Here is a 20,902-nt window from a genome sequence, read left to right as displayed (position 1 = left end):
GGCTATATACAGCCAAATAGTTTGTGGTAGAACAGCAGAGTATACTTTAAGCTGTGTGCACCAGCCATTGTGCTTGCTGCAGCACTTTGAATTATCAGGAACCTCAAATTTACCTTTAAGTGTGATCTAATATATAGTGCAGTCTTAGAGCAGATTTTAGCATCACTTACGATACTAGTGACTAAGGGTCAATTGTATGCTGGCGGGAACAGCCTGTGGTCAATGATCCAGCCTTTGATGATTTTGTTTTTCCATGGACATCCAGGGACAAGTAATACTCCCTGCATTTTAGCATAAGAAGCTGCTTGACTGGCAGTAGAGTCCATATTCAAGGATACTGTTAGAAATTGGGTTACTGGTTGACTGGGGTGTGAGCCCTTGTCAAGCAGCAACTACAATACTAGTCATGGTAAGGCTCAAGTAAACCCCAAATTAACCTGTGCTCAGCTGCCTGGTAGCATGGCATAGAGCAATCAGGCTTAACTTAGAGGCAATGTGTAAAGCATTTGTGCAACACTTCAAACAGTAAAACAGTGAAAAGACCATAAAAAATATAGAGCAAAATTAAATAAATAAAATAAGACAAAAACAACAAAAATCTAATCAGTAGAACCAGAGTTAGGAATTTTAAAGCATATACTGTAAGCTAGCGCCTAAAAGCATAAACCGCTTTCCACTGCTATCTGGTCATGCTGGACTGGGTCAAAGCCAAAATTTCAGGCTGACCTCGATGGAGTGTGGGTTGGACACAGTCCCAGATTAGTCCCACTGAAGGTTTACCTTTTCAGGTTTTATGCCAAGAGTCCAATTCAAGTTGGAGAGGGTCGCCAGGAGCAAGGAGAGCATTGCGGATGTTGGTCAGCATGGCGCAAAGAGTGGGCTGGGCATCACGAACCGGAGGGCTAGTGCTTCACATTGGCAGTTCTCTGTGGGGTGTTGATGCTGTTGTGTGAAGAGATGGGCTGGTGGCAGCATGTGCTGATTTCGGAGCGAGCATGGCAGTTCCTGTGCAAACGGGCCCATTTGCAGTCGCAAAGAGCCCAAAAGCTGCCTTGTGCAGCACACATGGAAAAAGCAAAATGCCATGTATTGTTTATGTAAAGAAAAGTGTCACTTCCTGTACATAAACAAACCTTTAACGAAAAATGCAATTTTGTCACTTTCATGTGTGCTGCATGAAGCAGCACACATGAAAGTGACAGAATGGTACTTTAAACAATCTTCCCCTGCACACAGACATCCTTGCACTATGGTGCAAGAGGGCCTGCATTGGCACTAAGTTGCTAAAATGATCGCATCCCAGGGGGAAGCGTAAGGCTGCAACATATTCTTGTAAATATGGTGCAGCCTTGCGTTTCAGAAGTGGTGGAGCACAGCGTTAATCCAAGGAGACCAACGCCGAACTCCGCAACTTCCTTGTACATATCCCCACCAGTGTTTCGCAAAACAATCGGCACAGCTCTAAACAAAGGTTGAGTGTCAGAATATGGATGACAAAAATATGTCTGATGAAATATCATTTACAGCAATATCATCCCACATGATGTAATTTCTATTATATATTCCAGTTGGACATTTTTTTAAATAAATGACTAGCTTACCCGTCGCGCGTTGCTGCGATCTTCGAAGAAAGGAAATTCGAGGAAACTCGTTATGATAACATTCAATTTACATTGTGTCATTTTTATTGAAACGTATTCATTTTAATATGGAAAACATTTCAAAGTGTTGTTTTAATTCTATTTATTTATTCGAGTGCTTGTGGATACACATTTTTTGTTTTTCCGTCTGGTAAGTACATCAGTATTTGAAAGATTATGAGGGCCCTGGGAGGTCGATATTTAAAAAAGTTTTATGCCAGAAACCTTCGCGGGAGCGTACTCAACAACTTCCCAAAGTTCCCTGGCGATCGGATGAATGCTGTTTTAATTCTATTTATTTATTCCAGTGCATGTGGATACACGACTTTTTGTTTTTCCGTCTTGTTCGTACGTCAGTATTCAAAAGAATATGAGGGCCCTGGGGGGCCAATTTTTAAAAAAGAATTATGCCAGAAACCTTTGCGGGAGTGTACTCAACAACTTCCCAAAGTTTCCTGGCAATCGGATGAATGCTGTTTTAATTCTATTTATTTATTAGAGTGCTTGTGGATACACAATATTTTGTTTTTCCGGCTTGTCCGTACATCAGTATTCAAAAGATTATGAGGGCCCTGGGGGGCCGATATTTAAAAAAAATGTATGCCAAAACCTTCACGGGAGTGTACTCAACAACTTCCCAAAGTTTCATGGCGATCGGATGAATGGTGTAGTAATGCATAAAGGACAAACAGACAGACAGACAGACATACATTCGTTTTTATATATATAGATAATTAGTGCACACTATTTGTGTCAGGCATATTTAAAGCACAAAATACCGTACACTAACAATTAATTTTACCCAATGTAACAACAATTAGTGGAAACGTATTCCTCATATCTCTCCCTTTGTGTCGTGCAAACACCTATTTGTGTACTAGAACTTACTCTCAGGAAACTACATATGTCCATAAAAATATATGAAATCACTTTAGTTTATGACATGGACACGCTGCCGGAGAGGACTGATGTTTCTTCAAGGCCAAGTACATGTGTTCCAGGAAATAGCAAGTTCATAGGAGAACCGAGAGGAAGAATGTAAAAAAGAAGAATTAGAAGGAGGAATGGTAGAAGTGAATTTTGGAATGGAGGTGGTATAAGAGTTTGATTCATAGTTCAGACCTGGATCAACCAGATTAATTTCAGCATTATGGCAATTATCTTGGTCAGCTGTGTATTCATCAGAGAGCATTTTTCAGATCTGAAAGTTCCTATGTCAGAGACAGTTCAGAGATATCTCCCAATAGGGATCCAAAATATGATGAAATTTGGATAATAATGTGGACATCGCGCTAGGTTACGATCAATGATCCTTTGATGTTTCCGATCATATTCTGGGTCGTCTTTGTGAGTAAAAGTGCAGTTGACAAGTACCTGGTTCCCTTGGGACAGACAAGAAGATGCAGCTCACTGTGGCTTGTTGGAATAGGATCTAATTGTTCCCATTCTGACAACATCACAAGGCTTAACGTCCAACTGCATCCTGGAGCCAGATTTCTCCAGAAAGTGATGTATTTTTGTTTTGTTCTTTCTGCCAACCATGACATCCACAGAGGTGACACTAGTGGTACTATATGGTGTGTTCCTGTAGTCATTTCTGCTTGAAAGAGGGTTTAAAAATGAAGGATCGCATTGTCTAGGAAACCAGGAGTGAGATTTTCAATGTTGCAATGAACTTCTCAATGAAAGCTTTGCCCCAGGGGCCACAGTGGAGCTATCTTTTGATATGTCAACCCTGGGAGCCTTTCAAATACTTCCCACTGAAAGAAGGTCCATTGTCTGACTTCATTGGCAAAGGATACAAGAGGTGGAAAAGATTTCAATCAGTACAAGTGTGACTCCTTCAATAGTAGTGCTTGGGACTATATTCACCTGAGGAAAACAAGAGCAACTAACAAGTGTAGTCCAACAATACAACACACTAAAACACATAAAAAGTTTGCGAATTAGAATACAAATAAAATGGTTTTGTGCTATAGTAGATATTGAAAACATTTTTGTGAATCAGACCCTTAGATATTTGGGCCCAGATTTACTAAGGGCTTGTGTCACCATTGTGTCACGCCAGGCGACACAAGCTTTTAAGGCAGATTTACTATGCCACGCAGAGCCTCCTTGTATGGCTTTGCGTGGCATGGTAAATCTGAAGTGAAGCAAGACAGCGCAAGTCGCTGCCTTGTGTTACTCTTTGTTGGGAAGATGTTCCACAGGTGGGGCTTGGGTGTTCCCAAATTTACACCAATGATATTTGGTGCATTCTCAGATTTGGTAGCACTAATAATATTGGAAATGTGTCAAAATGCTACACCTTCCCAAGTGAGGTGTAACAAGGAGAAATATATATATTTCTTATATTTCTCTTTTTTTCCTCTTTCTACGTGTGCTGCATTCTCCAGTGCACAGAAAAAGGGAAAATGCCTTTGAGGATTGGTTTTTATGCAGGAAGGAGCACCTTCCTGCACAATACATTCCTGCCTGTAACACACGCACCCTTGTACCATGGCGCAAGGTTGTCTGCATTGGCGCAAGGCTGCATTGTGTGTTTCAGCATAGAGAGTGAGCAAGAATGCACCATATGTAAGTAAAAATGGAGCATTCCTGCACTCTCTTCATTTGAAGCAGAGCAGCAAGTTGTCTTGCTGTGTTGCACTGCACCAAATGTTAGTAAATCTGAACTTTGATATTTATGTTCTAGGGTTGCCCATAGAAACACAACAAGCAACACTTTAATTAAATAAATTAGGTGCTTAATTTGTAAAAGAATGAGTGCAGGTGCCCAAAGTTCTGCTCCAGCACTGCTATTAAAAATCAGTATGCCGAATACCAAGGCTGTGTAGTCTTAAATGCACTTCAGGCTTCTTTAACCCACCACCAGACAATGATGTCCCTTTATCACACTCACACTGGCTCCTGCTTTCTCTTTTTGTGCTGCTTTTTTTGGTCTTTCTCTTCAGCCTTCTTTCCCGCTTGTGTATATTTAACTTTGCGGTCAATATCTGATGAGGAAAAATCCCGCAACCACCAGCTCAAATTAAACACTTACGAAATTTGATTTGAGTTTGCCTGTGATTATCCATAATGTGTTTGTCAAGTTAAATACACTGATGCAGTACTTCCTGGAGAGGGTGATTTTCAAGTGATCCTAAGCACTTTCCACAAGAGCACTGTTTTCATCTGTAAACATCTGCATATAAAAAAATACCCCTATAAAACTTTTGCCCCTCCCACCCTCTCCCAAATTTCATGTTCAAACAATAAAAAAACATTGCATGAGATTTTAAATTATAAACAGCTTTTCAGTTTACTACTCTTGAAATTAAATGCAATATTAAGTTACAAAACTTGTTCTCACGTCTTTTGTTATATAACATTTATCACCACTTGTTCAAGTAAAGTCTAGCCTGTAAAGTGCTACATTGGATTTACGTGTTTTAAAGAAAGAAGTTAATGGAGATGCATTTTGGTAGTAATTTCCGTAACTTAATTTTCCATCGAAAATGAACTTTTTGACATCTTTACATTCTTTCATTCGATTGAAAAAACGTAAATTAAACTTTTAGCTTGTCTTTCCTCTACAGTTCTGCAAGGTTAAGGGTGCAGATACATTATTAAATTGACTTAATTCGTGATTTTATTCAGGCAAGATACTTGTCCCAGATTCTAAGAAGAGTATTTTTCATAATAATATAGTTTATCATAAAACATTATGTTAGCACATCATTAGTTTTGTGGTTCTAATATTGTGTTACTAAATACGTTACTATTTTCACTCTAGCTATAGAATATATAACGCAAGATAAAGTCACAAAGATATTAGGAACATTCCTTTTCGAAATAATTTAATATATAATAAAAAATGTGATATGTTTATAAATACAATAATATAGTGACTAAAATAAATGAATGCTTTAATTTCATTGCTACAATATTCTGGAATTGTACTTGTCAAATATTGTAACCATAGTAGCCTTGTTCATAAGGTACCATTAAAAGTAGTTCATGTTACTAATACTATTTTGCTTTCAATAACTATTGGTTTATAAAACACAATTTACTGAGATAGTTTTAGTCAGTTTGGTGTTATACCAATAGCTTTTTACGATAATACCTAATAGTGTACCTCTACATCAGCAAACCAAAATGTAAAAATTGATTCAACTTAAGTTGGAGACTAAAGTCTCAACATCAGTTAAAAGTTATTTGGTGGAAGAATCATACTAACAGATGCCATCTTAGGCACCTTTTGTTCTATAAATTCAGAAGAATACTGCTTAAGCTACAACCATACTACTTATAACGAAAAATATACTATTATACTGATTCCTATAAGGTACTTCGAGTCTGTTTTGTAGCTTTCTGCTAGCTTTCACAGAAATTATGTGGTCCTCTCTCTTAACCCATCTTTCATTCCTAAAGTAACTCAAGCAGTAGAACTCTCCCAGTTACACTGGGTGTCATGCACAAGTGCAAATTAAACCTTCCAACGTCAGGATTTCAGATGCCCTTTGATATTTTATACTAACTCCATAAAGAATTTCAATACCCATTCCAATGTATTGGAACCAGAACCTGAGACTGGAACCCAACCTCATATGGCATTGTCCTTAGTCCAAATTGAGCTGCCAAATCTATGTAGCCTCTCAGATGAAGTTCCTATTTTGTGCCAGTCAGATTAGACTGCCCTTATCTGTGAGAATAAGCTTCTGCCTCCTTGCACTAATAAGGATCTTTCAGCACATGGGCTGAGCAAGAAGCCTCCGTCAAGGTGTTGAAGTGGTTTTAACTAAGGGGTGGGTGGAACTTACATGCACGAGATTCCATGGATTTCTGACAATGGGCAGATATATGCATGTCACACTACTCACACTGCGATTTAGCATTGATAGCATGATCCACACTGAAAAATCAGTGCGAACGGCACCATGAGGGGAACAACAGCATGCAGTCATTCGAGTTGATTTTGTTGCCACTTGAGCAGAAATTCTACTTGAGAAGCAGCCATCTGACCGCGACTGTGCCAGCAAGAGCTCGCAACTGACAATGTTAGAAAATCTCACCAGAAGAAACTTCTAAATCGTGTTAGGGGATCCCAAGTCTGTCTTGCACTCACCAGCTCGCATTTCTGGAGCCTCGTGAGAGAAAAATTCTACTACATGGCAAGGGTTGGAATTTGACTCGAACTTTACGTTTTGACAAATATTAAAGTTGATGAGAGGTCAGAGGCAATTGCATTCATCAGTGGAGAAAATAAGTGTACAAGAAGAGGGTTGAGCAGTTTAAAAACCTCCTTATTTTATAGAATTGAAAACTAAATTCATGATGGCATGCTGAAGTGACAGGGAGAGGCATGGGAAGCATTGTATATGCTTAGGTCTTATTTCTTTCATGGTTCGATTTTAATATATAATAAGCATTCCAAATGTTCCTAACAATCTTTATCTAAATACACTTATTTGATTCCCTTCTACCGTCAAAATATATCTCACAGTTTTAAAGAATTATTCACTGTTAAAATCAACTTAACCAGTAGCATTCACCTCTCTTGAGTAGAATATAAGTTTGTCTCATAATATTTCTTCAATGACACATGTTCTAAGTACTAAATAGACTGGATGTAGAATCCAGAAATTATATACATAACTATAAGTAACTATTACTTGCGCCTCCACGGGAGCGAGGTGACCAACAGGAAAAAAAGGTAGATCGGCCACTCGGATCTCTTTCATTTTTGAAGTTGCAAGAGAGTTCAGTGGACCCAACTGTCCAGCTATAATTAGTTCCTAAATCTTAATTTTTCAAAAAGAACGCAACATATTTACATCAAATCACCAAAAGCACCCTTTCTGGACCAAGATCTAGCTTTATTTTGAATTTGGCGTAGTTCAGTTCAGCTGTTCTCATGCTATAGCTGATCAATTTTCTAAAGAAATATTTCATGAGGAAATAGAATTGTGTGGCCCACTCTTTTTTCTCCACCCCTCCCCAAAAATTTCCAGGATGGAAGAGAGTAGGATGAACTTTTTTTTTAAAGTGTTGTGAATATTTATCAATAGCTCTAAAGTTATTAGCACACCAACAATTTCCTATGGTGAGTAGGTCTTTCTTTAATTACCCAATGGTGACTATCACTGGATAATAAGCATCATTGCGTCCTTCCCTTATCAATTGATAACATTGTGCCTTAATGAATGTTAGTTACACAACCTCCTCTTCGTGCCTCAGAGGAGTCAATTCCATGTAGGGCTGAGCGGCCTAGTATCCCACATTTAACCCATGGCACCACCCCTCGTACATTTTGTTAAAAATTCCTAATTTGGAATACCTACTGCTCATTCAAACTTTGTTGCAGTCTTGGGGTACATGGGTGCATCCCACCCAAACCCTAGCTGCTACCAAAGTACTTCTGAGATAATCAGCAGACTGGCCTCCCATTCAATCAGTGGCGAAGCTTCTCATATAAACTCAGCCATGTCCTTCATTGCAATGCAAATGCAGCTTGCGGGCATCTCATACAGTGAAATTTTTTGACGAAAAGAGATGCTCAGCCAGAAAGGTCGGGCTTGGCACCGCTAATGCATAGCACGAAAACAATCATGCACTCTCCACAGCGTGAAAACAAGCCCTCCAATCAAGTGCAGGTAATAAGGGTTTTTAAATCGTATGACGCATGCTGTATGGATTCCTAACAGATTAAAAACCCATGTTACCTGCAGTCGGTTGGAAGGCTTGTTTTCACGCTGTGGAGGTTGTGTGATTCTTTTTTTTGTGCTATGTATTAGTGGTGTCGTCACTACCAAGCACCAAGCTGTGAGTCCTACTCAGCCAAGTGGTGCCAAATTCAGTCGTGGGCCCTTGGAAGTGAGTGTTTGGTGCTGCAAGCCCAGAAACCAATGCATCAACACTGAAGCGTCGATCGGAATCTCCACATTCCCTGCGATATTGATGCATCACCATTGCTTGCACTAAAGCCGTGGACACCGCTTGTCGACTGTGCGATGCAGCTGCCTCGAATTACAATGTAGCCCTGACTTTACTGACATATTGCCTCTGAATCACTGCTGCTGCGTAAGTCTCAGACTGCATCGCCGACGTCTGCAATGCATTGTTCTTGACTCCAACACATTCCCAGCCCTGTGCGGCTACGCACCAAGGCATTGGCTACAGCCCAGCAGTTTGGCATCAACACCTCAGATCCGACACATATCGCTTGACATTAACGCATCAACTACAGTGCCCGACTTTGGAACCAACGCTTCACCTTGGTCAGCGATGCATCACTTCTGTTTTTCAGCACATCATCCCCAATGTTTGAAGCATTTAAGGTACTGTCAGCGGTTCTGCATGACTCGTGTATCTGAGCCGCGTTCCATCGTGGTCGGATGAACTCTTGGACTTGCCCTGGTCAAGTGTGACCAGATAGTCCCAGTTGGAGCTATTGACTTCTAATCACTGCATTCTGATTTAATCTTGCAAAAGTCATATCTTGACTTCTGGATTTTTGTCGTTTTGGTCTTGTTTTACTGCGATAAGTTGTGGCTATTTTTTTAAGCGGCTGTGCAGTACTTTTGTTGTGCTTTCACTGTGTAACTGTGTGTGTGTGTGTGCACAAATACTTTACACAATGTCACTTTAGTTTAGCCTGACTGTGCTGTACCAAGCAACCAGAGGGTGAGCACAGGTAAACTTTTAGTGTGTATTACACTTTTCCGGACTACGATTGTGGATCCTGCTTGGACAGGGTGCATATCTCTGCCAACTAGAAACCCAATTTCTAACACTAGCCATGGAGGCAGAGGAAAGGAAAATGGCTCATGAGAGGAACCTCAGTGAGCTGTACATATGGGCAAATAGAGTCCAGCAATCCTTGTGAGAGCATACCTGGGAGACAAGCGGGTCCATATTCCCAAAGCTCTGGTGCCCGACTTAGGTGTGGGGGACAACATAGAAAAGTAGTTTAAAGTTTATGAGGTGGCCTTACAGATGCATAGGATCCAATAGGAGGATTGGGGGCTAGCATCTGTAATCACATCCCTAGTGAGGGGAGGGATGCTCTACCGCCATAGATAAGGGGGACATAATCAGGTATCCCCCCCATGAAGGAAACCCTAGCCAGAAAGTATGGCCTTACCCCTGATAAGTACAGACAGAGGGTTATGGGCAGGCAGAAGCTGCCTCAGCAGTCCTGGCTGGATTGTGTGGACTCCTTTTGCAAGGCACCGGAAGGTAGGGTGAAGGTCATTGAAGTAAATAGTTATCATGGGCTGTACAATTTGATTGTGATAGACAACATGTTCAGTGTTTGTTTTGCTGATCTGCGCCAACACCTTATTGACAGTAAGCTCAGTGGCCCCAGGGAGCTTGCTAAGTAGGCAGACCACTGTGTCAGCACACAGGTACTTAAAAAGGTGTCTGGGGGAATCACCACAAGGGTTTGTAGAGTACCCACAAGAAGAAAGAGGGGGGATAACCATAAAAACCAGGACTTCTCAAAAGGTCCCAATCCCTACCTGAACAGAAGAAGAAATGATACCCTGATAGTATGTCATCAGGGAAGGCACCACCTAAGTTCTATGAGTGTAAAAAGATTGGGCACTACTAGTGGGATGCCCAATGTCCAAAGCAGGCACAGTCCCCTACTGGTGGGTAGACACTGGGGTTCTTTAGTGTAGCGATTAGGAAGGAGATTGCCCCAAATAGTGTGGGGGCAATCCTAGATGTCTATGGGTGACAGAGAGATATGGTGCAGAGAACCCACATGCCTACTAACACTAGGAAATACAGGCAGTGGGTCACCATCAATGGGCAGAGAGTGGATGCTTTGAGAGATACTGGAGCCAGCATGACAACTGTCAGATGTCATCTGGTGACCTCAGAGCAGGTAGTCCCTAATGCATTCAACCAAGTTGTTGCAACTGACAACCATGCGAGTCACTACCCAGTGGCTTTGGTTCCCTTTAAGTGGGGTAGGGAGAGTCTCAGGATCCCTGAGGGTAGAAGGGAGCCCAACCATGCCTGTGGATTGTCTGATTGGTAATGACCTAGAGGACACCATCTAGAAGCAGGTGGAGCTCGCTCAGGTCACACTGGGAGATATTAGGGCTGTCTGAGTGGGTGTGCCTGTCCGCATGGTCCAAGGCTGCCCGAGAGCGTGGTCAGAAGAACGTGGAGCCTGGAAGAAACGCCCAGGTGCCTACCAAAAGAAGGAAGGTCAAGGTGTGTGGGAAATCCTCTCCAGAAGCTCCCACGGTCCAGGAGGAGGCAGAGCGTAAGGGTGGAGTCTGAAAAAAATGGAGCTTCTTACGCCCATGTTAGGTATTGTTATACAGTCATAATTGGGGTCCAGTGGACACCTTATACGTCTGGGCCCTGGTGCCACTGCACCTGCTGCACCAGTGTCAACTATGCCCGGAATCTGTCCATAATGATCCACACATTTTAATATGCACTCAGATAACCTTCTCACAAGCAAAGGTCTTAAATCTTCATTCTATAAATAATTTGTTCCGTTGCCATAAGTGCCTGCACACTATTCGGGATTTATCAAATTTGAGCACCCATGTCAAGCTGCCCTGGAATACTGGGTGTGTAAGTGTTCTTTGTCTACAATAGTAGCCCTTCTGGATGTATACATGAATTAATTTCACCCACAACGTGCACTATTTTATTAAATTATATCAGTTCCAGTCAATTTGGCAATGAGGCATTCACCTCTAATTATCTGCAAACCAATACTGATTGTGTTATACAAATAAAACAAATACCTGGTCTTCTCTGTTGTGTATTTTATCTCTTAACAATACAAATTAGGTTCACCTGCTATTTCCTTTTTGTATATGTATATGCTTATATTGCCATTATTTAGTTTGCAAGGTAAATGCTAAATGTATGAATACTTATTTAACTGTTTAGTTTTTTTCATGTCTTGTGCTTTGTTTGAATAACACTGTATAGGGCAAAATTATGTTGGTGGTGTTGGGTTTTAGGACCGTCAGTAGACGTCCTGGGACTGTATCATCATAGCGGTCTGTGCCGAGCAAATATATGGCCTGTGTGTTTTCACTGAAAAGGCCCAAGTTGCAGCCCACACAGTAATTGAAAACATTCCCAGATTAGTGCTTAGGCTGCAAACATCCCAGCTCAGAATCACAGAGTAGTAGTTTCCAATCACCAGTGCTTAATTTGTGGTGATACTTGCCAGTGCTTAACACCAACACTTATTTGTATACACCAGAACTCATTTTTGACAGTTCTACTACAAGGTGGTCTGACTATTTTTGAGCAGAGCTCATCAACAGCATGTGCAATATACTTTAGAAAACTTAAACGCAGAGGGTCGAGGTCATATTTACAGAACTAAGTTATTTGGAATAGTGAAAATGTAAAGTTTGTATTGTGTGATGGTTAGAATTTGACAGTGTTGTCAGGGAGAGTGGGTTGTGCTGACCACGGTGACCTCCTTTGAAATATCTTGGGCCCTGGCACTTACATTATCACTAATTAAGCACTGCTTATCAATGTTTCTGAGCTGTGCTGTCAACATTATGCATTAACAGATTCTCCAAGTTAATGTATGTTCTATACATAGGACAATTTCAAGAAAAACAACTGCATAGACCCAGTTTGTGCTCTGCACAGAGCTGCATCATGTGGCCCTAGCCTTCATAGTAGCTGTTCTTAACATGAGGCCATTTTATGCTTTATTTTTTAAAGTTCATTGGGAAACATAATGCTTTTTAGGTCGGGGTTAATACACCTTTAGAGTCTCACCAGACAATTATTATTATTATTTTGTTTTAAATCATTCACTCGTCTGTTAAATTGTCATTCACATTTTGCTTCCGCCCACGTTCAGCATACTGAATGATGGAAAGCGTCAGTCCACCTTACCCACTGGCGCTCTTCACTATGTGTGAATGCCCATTCGTCACATCTTCCTAAATGTAGTTCTTTTCTCTTCAATGACAAAGCTGTTTTGAAGAGTGCTTTATTTTATTTTGTATATTAACTGTAAATACCAGCTATTTATTTTGCCTGCACCTGGGTGCCCAGTTAGACGGTGATGTATTTTCCTTATCCTTTTTAAGATTTCTGTACTGAAGTGATTAAGTGACACTGCAGTTTGAGTACTTGGTTTGGTGCTGATGTCTTCTTGGCTTCTTCACAGATAATAATATGCAAATGAATGGAAACTATTTTTATAAAACTTAGTAAATCTGAAACCTCAGGGAATGTCTTTTAATTTGAACATTTTTACTATAAATATATTGCAGCTTCGCTTAGGGGGCTTCATGGTTCTTTTAACTGCATTATCTTGCATTTACTTGCATTAACAAATGTATCCATCGCATCAGCAGAGGCCAGACTTGTTGGCTTTGCCAATGCTTGTTTATAATTCATCTCAGATTTGTGGGATTTCCTCTGTCGTGTGACTGGCATCTAAGACTGTTTCTCTGTTTTCCAGGTTGGCTAGACTGCTGCGTGAAATGCGTGGCAGGTGTCCCCTTCGCCTCCATGGTGGCCACGGTGCTGTGCTTCTCAGGAGTGGCCCTCTTCTGTGGATGTGGACATGAAGCTCTCGCGGGAACAGAAAAGCTCATTGAGACTTATTTTTCCAAAAACTACCAGGACTATGAATACCTTATCAGTGTGTAAGTGTAAACATTTATAATTGATTTGTCAAGAAGGAATAGTTAATATAGACCTTTCCTGTCCTGGGAAGCCCAATCAGGTCGCAGGGCACAGTAGCATCTACTTAAACATATACATGAGGGCCACTGCTCAGCATCCTCTGGGCGATGGAATGTTAGCCTCACCTTGAGAGGGGCCAGAGTGCATGGTGTACCACAATAGACATCCATCTGCACCTCTGTTTGAGGGTGTGTTTTTTGACCTTTGCTGTGATGAGAAGCATTTTGGTCTCAACAATTGCAATGAGTTTTTCAGGCTCCAGCGGCAGGTCGGCACAGAAACAGGTAGGTAAATGTGACACAGGTACCAACATCCAGAATCCCTTTGGTTTCCTGCAGAACAGGGAGTGGATGTGGCGTAACAACCAGAGCTGCCGACTTTGGAACTCGGGAGCCAGGTCGAGTCTTGGCGTAGGCTCAACAGCCTGTGATTCTAGGCAAATCACTTAATCGCCCTGTTCCTACAAAAAAATGAATGTGTTCTTGTTTAATATAACTGGTACACATGTAAAGCGCTCCAATACCTTCTGGTCGAGTTTGTCTTTATAAAACTGCAACAACAACAAAAATAGAGAACTTATTTGAAGAATCCATCAGTTCAGAAAGCATAGTAGTTTCTAAAGGACTAAGATTTTCAAAGAAAGGCAGCTATAAAAAAAATCTAAATATAAGAAACGAAAGAGGCACATCAGGAATATTCTTATGATTCGGCAGGATATCAGAAAAAGAGAATAATTAATCTGTCTGGCAGTGGCCTAGAGAACTCTGGAATAATCTCCAATTGATTTTGTGCTGGTATAAGAACAATGCACAATGCAGCTTTACTAGTACTGCTGGAGGGGCATTTAACACCTTGAATGCTACAGCAATTCACTCTTGGTGCTGAACTCCCTTAAATCCCATTGTTCATGACGAGCTCAGCTCGTCATGAGCACACAAGCAGTGTACTGCATGACGAGCTGAGCTCGTCATGAGCATGGAAGGGGTTAATAGACGGGAAAGATGGGCCACTGTGATGTGCATATCATTTTTCCACAACATTTGACATCATTAACTGGAACGTCTTTTGGAAGAAAATTATGAATTTTAGCACCCCACGTTGATTAGTACAAAATATACCTGAGATGTATGGGGACACCTCGGCCATGCTAAAGTTCGCTGCTAGAACAGATCTTTTCTCTGTTCCACGGGGTTTTTATTTATATTATTTTTTTATTTTTTAGGTTTTATATAGCGCGAACCAGACTCTTGCGAGTATCAGAGCGCTTTACATGACAAGTAGAAATATATACAGAATATAACACGCTATAGAGAATTGCGTAATAAGGAAGTGCTAGAAAATTCAAGAACAGTAAAAAGGCAGTGCGATGCTAGTGTAAAATGGCAAATATAAACAAAGGACGCATATAAGTGAAAAACAAGTAATAAACTACAGAGGATAGATAGAGTTCATGTGGATTGAGCCATGAGGATAGCTTTGACTTCTCTTTTGAAGGAGGCCGAGGAAGGGTTCATTCTGGTTTCATTGGGCAGCGCATTCCATATCCTTGGACCATACCGGAGAAGGACCGGTTATACGTTTTTTTCTTGGCAAATCGTTGCGGTTGTAGGAGAAGAGTCTTGGCACTCCTGGAAGCTCTGCTGCCCGCTGAGAGCACCAGTTTCTGAGCTAGATAAAGTGGAGTGTTGTGGTAGAGAGCCTTGTGTGTCAGGCAGGCGATTTTTAAATGAATTCTGGCTTCAAACGGTAGCCAGTTGAGGGTTCTCAAGTCTGGGGATATGTGGGCATTTCTCTTAGAGCCTGTGATGAGTCTCACAGCAGAGTTGATCGTGGCTCTTAGCGGGGCTGTCGAAGACCTCGGGAGTCCGCAAAGGGTTACTGCTCAGTATTCCAAGCGAGGTATAACTAAGGCTTGAACAGCTTGTTTGTAATCGTATGCGGGTAGATAGGGTTTCAGTTTTCGTAGGGTCCTTAGGTGGAAGTTGGCTCCCTTTGTTGAGGCGCTGATGTGTTTCTGCATGTTGAGGTTCTTGTCCAGCGTAACCCCCAGAGATTTTGCTGAGTCGACCACAAGTGGTTGACCATTTAGAGCTGTTAGGTGCTTCATCCAGTCTGTGATAGTTTAAACTTTGTTTGGGGGGGCGATTATAAGGAATTCCGTTTTGAAGGAGTTAAGTTTCAGGTGGTTTTCGGCCAGCCAGATTTGAGTTTTTTGTAATGTGGAGTTGAGTGATTTGATGTCTTCCAGAGAGAGAATTTTGATGTAGATTTGGGTATTGTCAGCGTACATGTGGAATTGGATTTTGGAGAGGCTGAGAAGATCAGTGAGGGGTTCCATGAAAAGGTTGAAAAGGGTGGGGGAGAGGGAGGAGCCATGAGGAACGCCCAGAGTGACAGACTATGGGAAGGACAAGGATTGGTTGACCTTGAATCTTTGGGATCTGTTTTGGAGGAAGGAGGCGAACCAGTTAAATACACTTCCAGATAAACCCATTCTGTGTTTCAAGAGATTCAGCAGGTTGTCGTGTTTGACGGTGTCAAAAGCTGATGACAGGTCGAGTAGGATTAACAGACAGGCATCATTTTGGTCGAGGATTTTCAGAGCGTCATCTACCATATGAGTCATGGCTGATTCTGTGCTGTGACCTGCTCGAAAACCAGATTGAAATTGGTTCAGCAGGTTGAAACGATCAATGTGACAGTTCAGTTGTATGTTAACGCATTTTTCCAGGAGTTTAGCTAACATAGGGATGTTGGAGATCGGGCGATAGTTATTAGGGTCGTGGGATCCGCTGTGGGTTTCTTTAGGATAGGCGAGACCTGCCCCGTTTTCAAAGTGTCTGGAATGGAACCTTGCAGGAGGGAAGAATTAATGATCTTGGTCCAGAGGGGAATTAAGAGAGGAGTGAAGTCTTTTAAGTAGTTAGCCGGGAGCGGGTCAGTGAAGTGATTGGATGGTGTCAGCGCGTTAAGCGTTTTTAGAATGGTATCTTCATTGTAAGTGTTGAAGTGGGACCATGATGCATTGTTTTTTAGTTTAAAAAGTGGGACATCATTGTTGAAGCTCTAGTGTGCGACAGGCTTTGTGCTTCCTGCATTCCTTGACAATATTATTATAAAATTAAGGAGTTTACAACAATAATATGCAGCGAGCACCGGTGTTTACAACAATAATATGCAGCTCAAAGACATAACCCCAGAGGGCTTGGAGCAAAGCTTCAATTGTATGAAGGTCTGTTCCTTGACCAATAATCTGACACTTAGGTTAGAAAACATTTAGATCCTAGGTTTGGGCACAAAAATGATAGGCATCACCAGACACTGAGCTCAGGCACGTTGGAGATTGTCAACTCTTAGAAATACTTGAGCCTGGAGTTTGAACACAAATAAAGCAAGGGATCCATGTTCAAAGCAAGGAGGCAATCAGTTGGTGTCCTAACATGAGAGATATTGAAACCTAGCCTACAGAAAAGGCCTATTTAGCTACGGTATTGGCAATTTTGACTTAAGGTGCAGAGATATGGTTTTTGGGCTGCAAGTTTAACATTGACTCAGCTGAAGTAAATGCGGCGATGAGCATGCCACGCTTTAGGAGCAAAGTACCATTTGACATAGTAAGCCTAGCAGTGCTTAATTTGTAAAATAGTCAGTGGCGTGGGACCAGTTTTTATTAAAAGCCACCTGGCAACATGGCTGAATTTTGGTGTGCGGTTTACGAAGGCTAGCTAGTCTTAATTTCACATCATGTCTTTTTCTTCCGCTGCCAAACTATCCCTGCCTGTTTATCTCACTCTTACAGATTCTTTTTCATCCCTGCTTTCTCCATTAGTCACTGTTTTTACATTTTTCACTTCCTCCCTTTTCACAATGAGTACTGATCCCCAATACAGGGTGGTGATGGGCCCCACCAGCAACCACCTCATCAAATTAAGCTCTGAAGACTAGACTATTGCTCACTTCTGCCAAAGTAGCTAAATCACTTGTTGTGTAGTTCCTTCTGATCCGTAGGAATTTCACATTGTTTGGATAACATAAACTAGGTGCTTGGTACCAAGACTGATTCTGGACACCCTGCAGGATATGTTGGCCTACAGACCAGCTAGCTCACAGTGCCACCGTAAGCCCTGCTAACCTTATCAGGAAGCAAATGGTTTCTGGCAACCACTGAACATGACTACCCTGTTCCTCAGGGATTGTGGAAACAGTACAGAACCTTTCGCTCAGTCACTCATGCTCACTTGTTCCCAGAGAAGTACACAGATAATAGACAGTGGGACGTTTTCGATAAATGTATTGAACCGATGTTATTCTTGCATAAAATATGTGTGCTGCAATGTTTAATAGACAGAAACAGAAAAACGTGTTTACAAGCACCAAAAGTGTAAATATTAGATATAGTTCTACCATGGTGCTAAAACAATTTATATTTGCAGACATTTAGAACAAGGCAGTAATCTAGCATACTCCTACTGTGCAGATCCTACTCTAAGTGTACCTAGAGTGTGTGTAGATGTAGAGCCAAGAATCTTCCCCAGGGACGATCCAACCCCATTATGTGATGGGATAGAATGAAAGACCTCATTTTGGTCACAAACTGGACACCCATCATGAGATGTCAGACCACTGCATGGTGAATTCTCAGCATGCAAGGTCCCTCAGTGTCAGTGGAAGAGCCACCTCTGCTAATCTCTCCATCAGCTCATCTTTTATAATAGAAAACAGCCTTGCGAAGTTGATTATAGATTAGTGATGTTGTGGATTTGTAGACAGCCCTGTCGCCCCTGTGGATGAAGATAGAGATGACATTTGTACATAGTGCAAAACAATACCTTATACATGATATTCAGGGCATTGTTTTGTCATGCACGCAAATTTGTGCAAAAGGTCACAGCTGAAAATGTTATTATGAGGACAATGTAATAAATAAGCTGCTTCACTACATGGGCCTAATTTGGGAGTATAACAAACTAGGGCCCTCATGTGCAAGGATCCCATTTAAGGAATGATAAATTTCAGCAAATAACAATTAGCAATTTGGATTCCTTAAATGGAATGTACAAAAATGGATTTGTTACAAGTGGTTGAAATTTGCACACCAACATCTAATCAATCCATTGGTATTTTGAGAACCGACCTATGTACTACTAGGTGTTTTTCAAAATACTGATTCAAAGTGGGTTGCAATTCAGCCTAGCTCAATAATATGCATGAGGTAGGCCCCAAATTCCAACCTACTATGATTGGTTACAATGAAAGGCATGGTGGTCTGCTGGGGTTAGCAGAGCACCATGTTTGTAATAGCTTTTAACTAAAATAATCCTTTTTTTCTTTGTTAAATGTAGACCGTTTTCTTTAAAGTAAAATAGGATGCATTTAAAAAAAAAGAAAAATTACACAAACTTTTTATAAGAGAAAGCAGTGTTCTCATGGACCACTGCCTGCGCATACATTTTTTGGGGGGGAACATTCACAAACGGGAAGGATCCCCATGAGGATCGATTCCTATTTGTGAATTACTTACCATCTCCTTTGAGATGGTAAGTGGTAAGATGGTAAGATGGCAAAATATTAATATTTTGCAACCGGATTTTGTTTGCAAAACATTAATACAATAAATATTCGTTATCTGGGAGGGATGCCCTTAACACGGCCCTTCCAAATACCAAATCTGGATTTATTCCCCAGCCCATTTAGCAATTCAGTAAAATTCCGCAATATGTTACTGAATCACTAGTTTGGTTTAGTGAATTAAAAAGGCCATATTGCAGCCGAAAAGGCTCTAATTTATCGAATCGGAGCCTTACCAACTGTAAAAGGGTTTTGTACAAGAGGGCCCTAGTATTTTAATTAGCAGCACTATGTTGCATGGGCTGCACCCGATACATTTTAATCTCTTCTTAACTAAACTAAACTGAAAAAATGTATTCACATAGCTGCACTGAAGTGAATGCAATCGAGAAGCTCAATTTCCAAATGGAAATGGTGATAGGCTAAGAGCATATTAAAAAAACAGACAATAATCAACAATCAATTTAAAGCCTTGGTGCACTCTAATAGCAATAGATATCCCAGATATGCATATCTGGGACTTTTACAGACTTTCAATAACTACAGGTTGTAGCTCGTTGCTCTTGTATAACTACTAACTAGCCATACTTAATTTGAGGCTGATGCCAAGAGCCCAGGAATACAAACATGATGTTACAACTGTGAATATTTCCCTTTCTGGATGTCACCACTGCTTTGTCTTTTGTTGATATGGGTCACAGAACTTCCAGGTTGTACAGGGAAACCACATTGTTATTAAATGCCTGACTCTAAAAGACCAAGACGATCATGTAATTATCCCACAACTGAGATTTGACGAGTGTATGTTAATATGTCGAGGTATTTCTCCCCGCAGGGAATCACAACACCGTCATTACAACGACCGCGTTGTGATTCCGCATACCATTACTCCGCAAGTCGGAAGAAGGACTTGCGGGGGGGGGGCGGGGCGCTGGATGTTGGAATAGTATAATTTACTATTCCAATTCCAGTCTTTGCGGACACTAGGGAAGGTGTTGGATTCTAAATCCAACCCCTCCCCCCCCCTCCGCAAGTCGTTGTTCCGACTTGCGGAGTAATGGTATGCGGAATCACAATGCGGTCGTTGTAACGACTGCGTTGTGATTCCCTGAGTTGAGAAAAATTTGTGGTAAACGTTGTTTACCGATTTGACATTTATAGGGGGATGGTATGAAAATTCTGAAGGACTATCTAACCTCAGGATGGTGTGCCCACTGAATATCGAAACAACAATATCAATGGAAAAAAATATTGTGGACACAATATCGAAAATAAAATATTGACACCTAATTTAATCTAGGTTTTCTATACCTATCTTCACCTATATGTACCTATGCGGTATACATATGTTCAAGGTACATAGATGTGGAGGTAGGAATAGCACATCTTAACTTCCCTATTTTCTCTTACCTTTCAATATTTTGTCCCTTATTACTTTGTAATCGATATTAGTATGCTCCAATAATGTTGGTGTCTATATTTAGTAGTACAATCCTCAAGCATTGTTCAAATTCTGAGAAGGTGACCAATTACCTCTTAACTGCCTTCATTTGACACAACAGTGCTTATAAAAGCATTACACTGGTGCTGTAGATTCAGGAAATCATAACCTAACATGAAGGTAATTATCTGAGCTACATTAAATTTGTTGCCAAATTTTAAATAGGCTCGGGCAAAATGGTAATTATACTGAAGTAATTGGAGTACTTACGCATTACTTTTATGATGTAAAATTACCGAAATGATGCCATTACTCCAGCTTGAGTAACTAAGAATGATATGGGGGAAATAATCCTATGGCAGGAGCACAGGAACAATGAACTAAGAGAGAGAAAGCAGCTTATGTCTATTTCTATTCCTGTCCTGTATCATTTAGTGCTATCTTTTTAGTGCAAAAGACATTGTCTGACTCATTTTGGATGTGAGCCTGCCTTTTGCACCAAGAAAATAGCGCTAAATACTGGATTACACTTCACACACAAATACACATATTTGCCAATAATTGT

The 20,902-nt window shown here is 41.0% G+C and overlaps 1 protein-coding gene across 1 annotated transcript in view; it reads left to right on the top strand.

Moving 5' to 3' along the window:
- PLP1 (proteolipid protein 1) overlaps positions 1-20,902 on the top strand; it is an 86,339-nt gene that overhangs the window by 19,637 nt on the left and 45,800 nt on the right. Inside the window, exon 2 of the mRNA XM_078688397.1 lies at positions 13,102-13,288. Within this exon, the coding sequence (XP_078544523.1) occupies positions 13,102-13,288 (187 nt within the window). The remainder of the gene's footprint in view (positions 1-13,101; positions 13,289-20,902) is intronic.

Source organism: Lissotriton helveticus, chromosome 4_1 (genome assembly GCF_964261635.1).
Source record: "Lissotriton helveticus chromosome 4_1, aLisHel1.1, whole genome shotgun sequence".
Taxonomy (NCBI): domain Eukaryota; kingdom Metazoa; phylum Chordata; class Amphibia; order Caudata; family Salamandridae; genus Lissotriton; species Lissotriton helveticus.
Note: the sequence above shows the minus strand (reverse complement) of the source record. Positions and strands in the feature narration are given on the sequence as shown.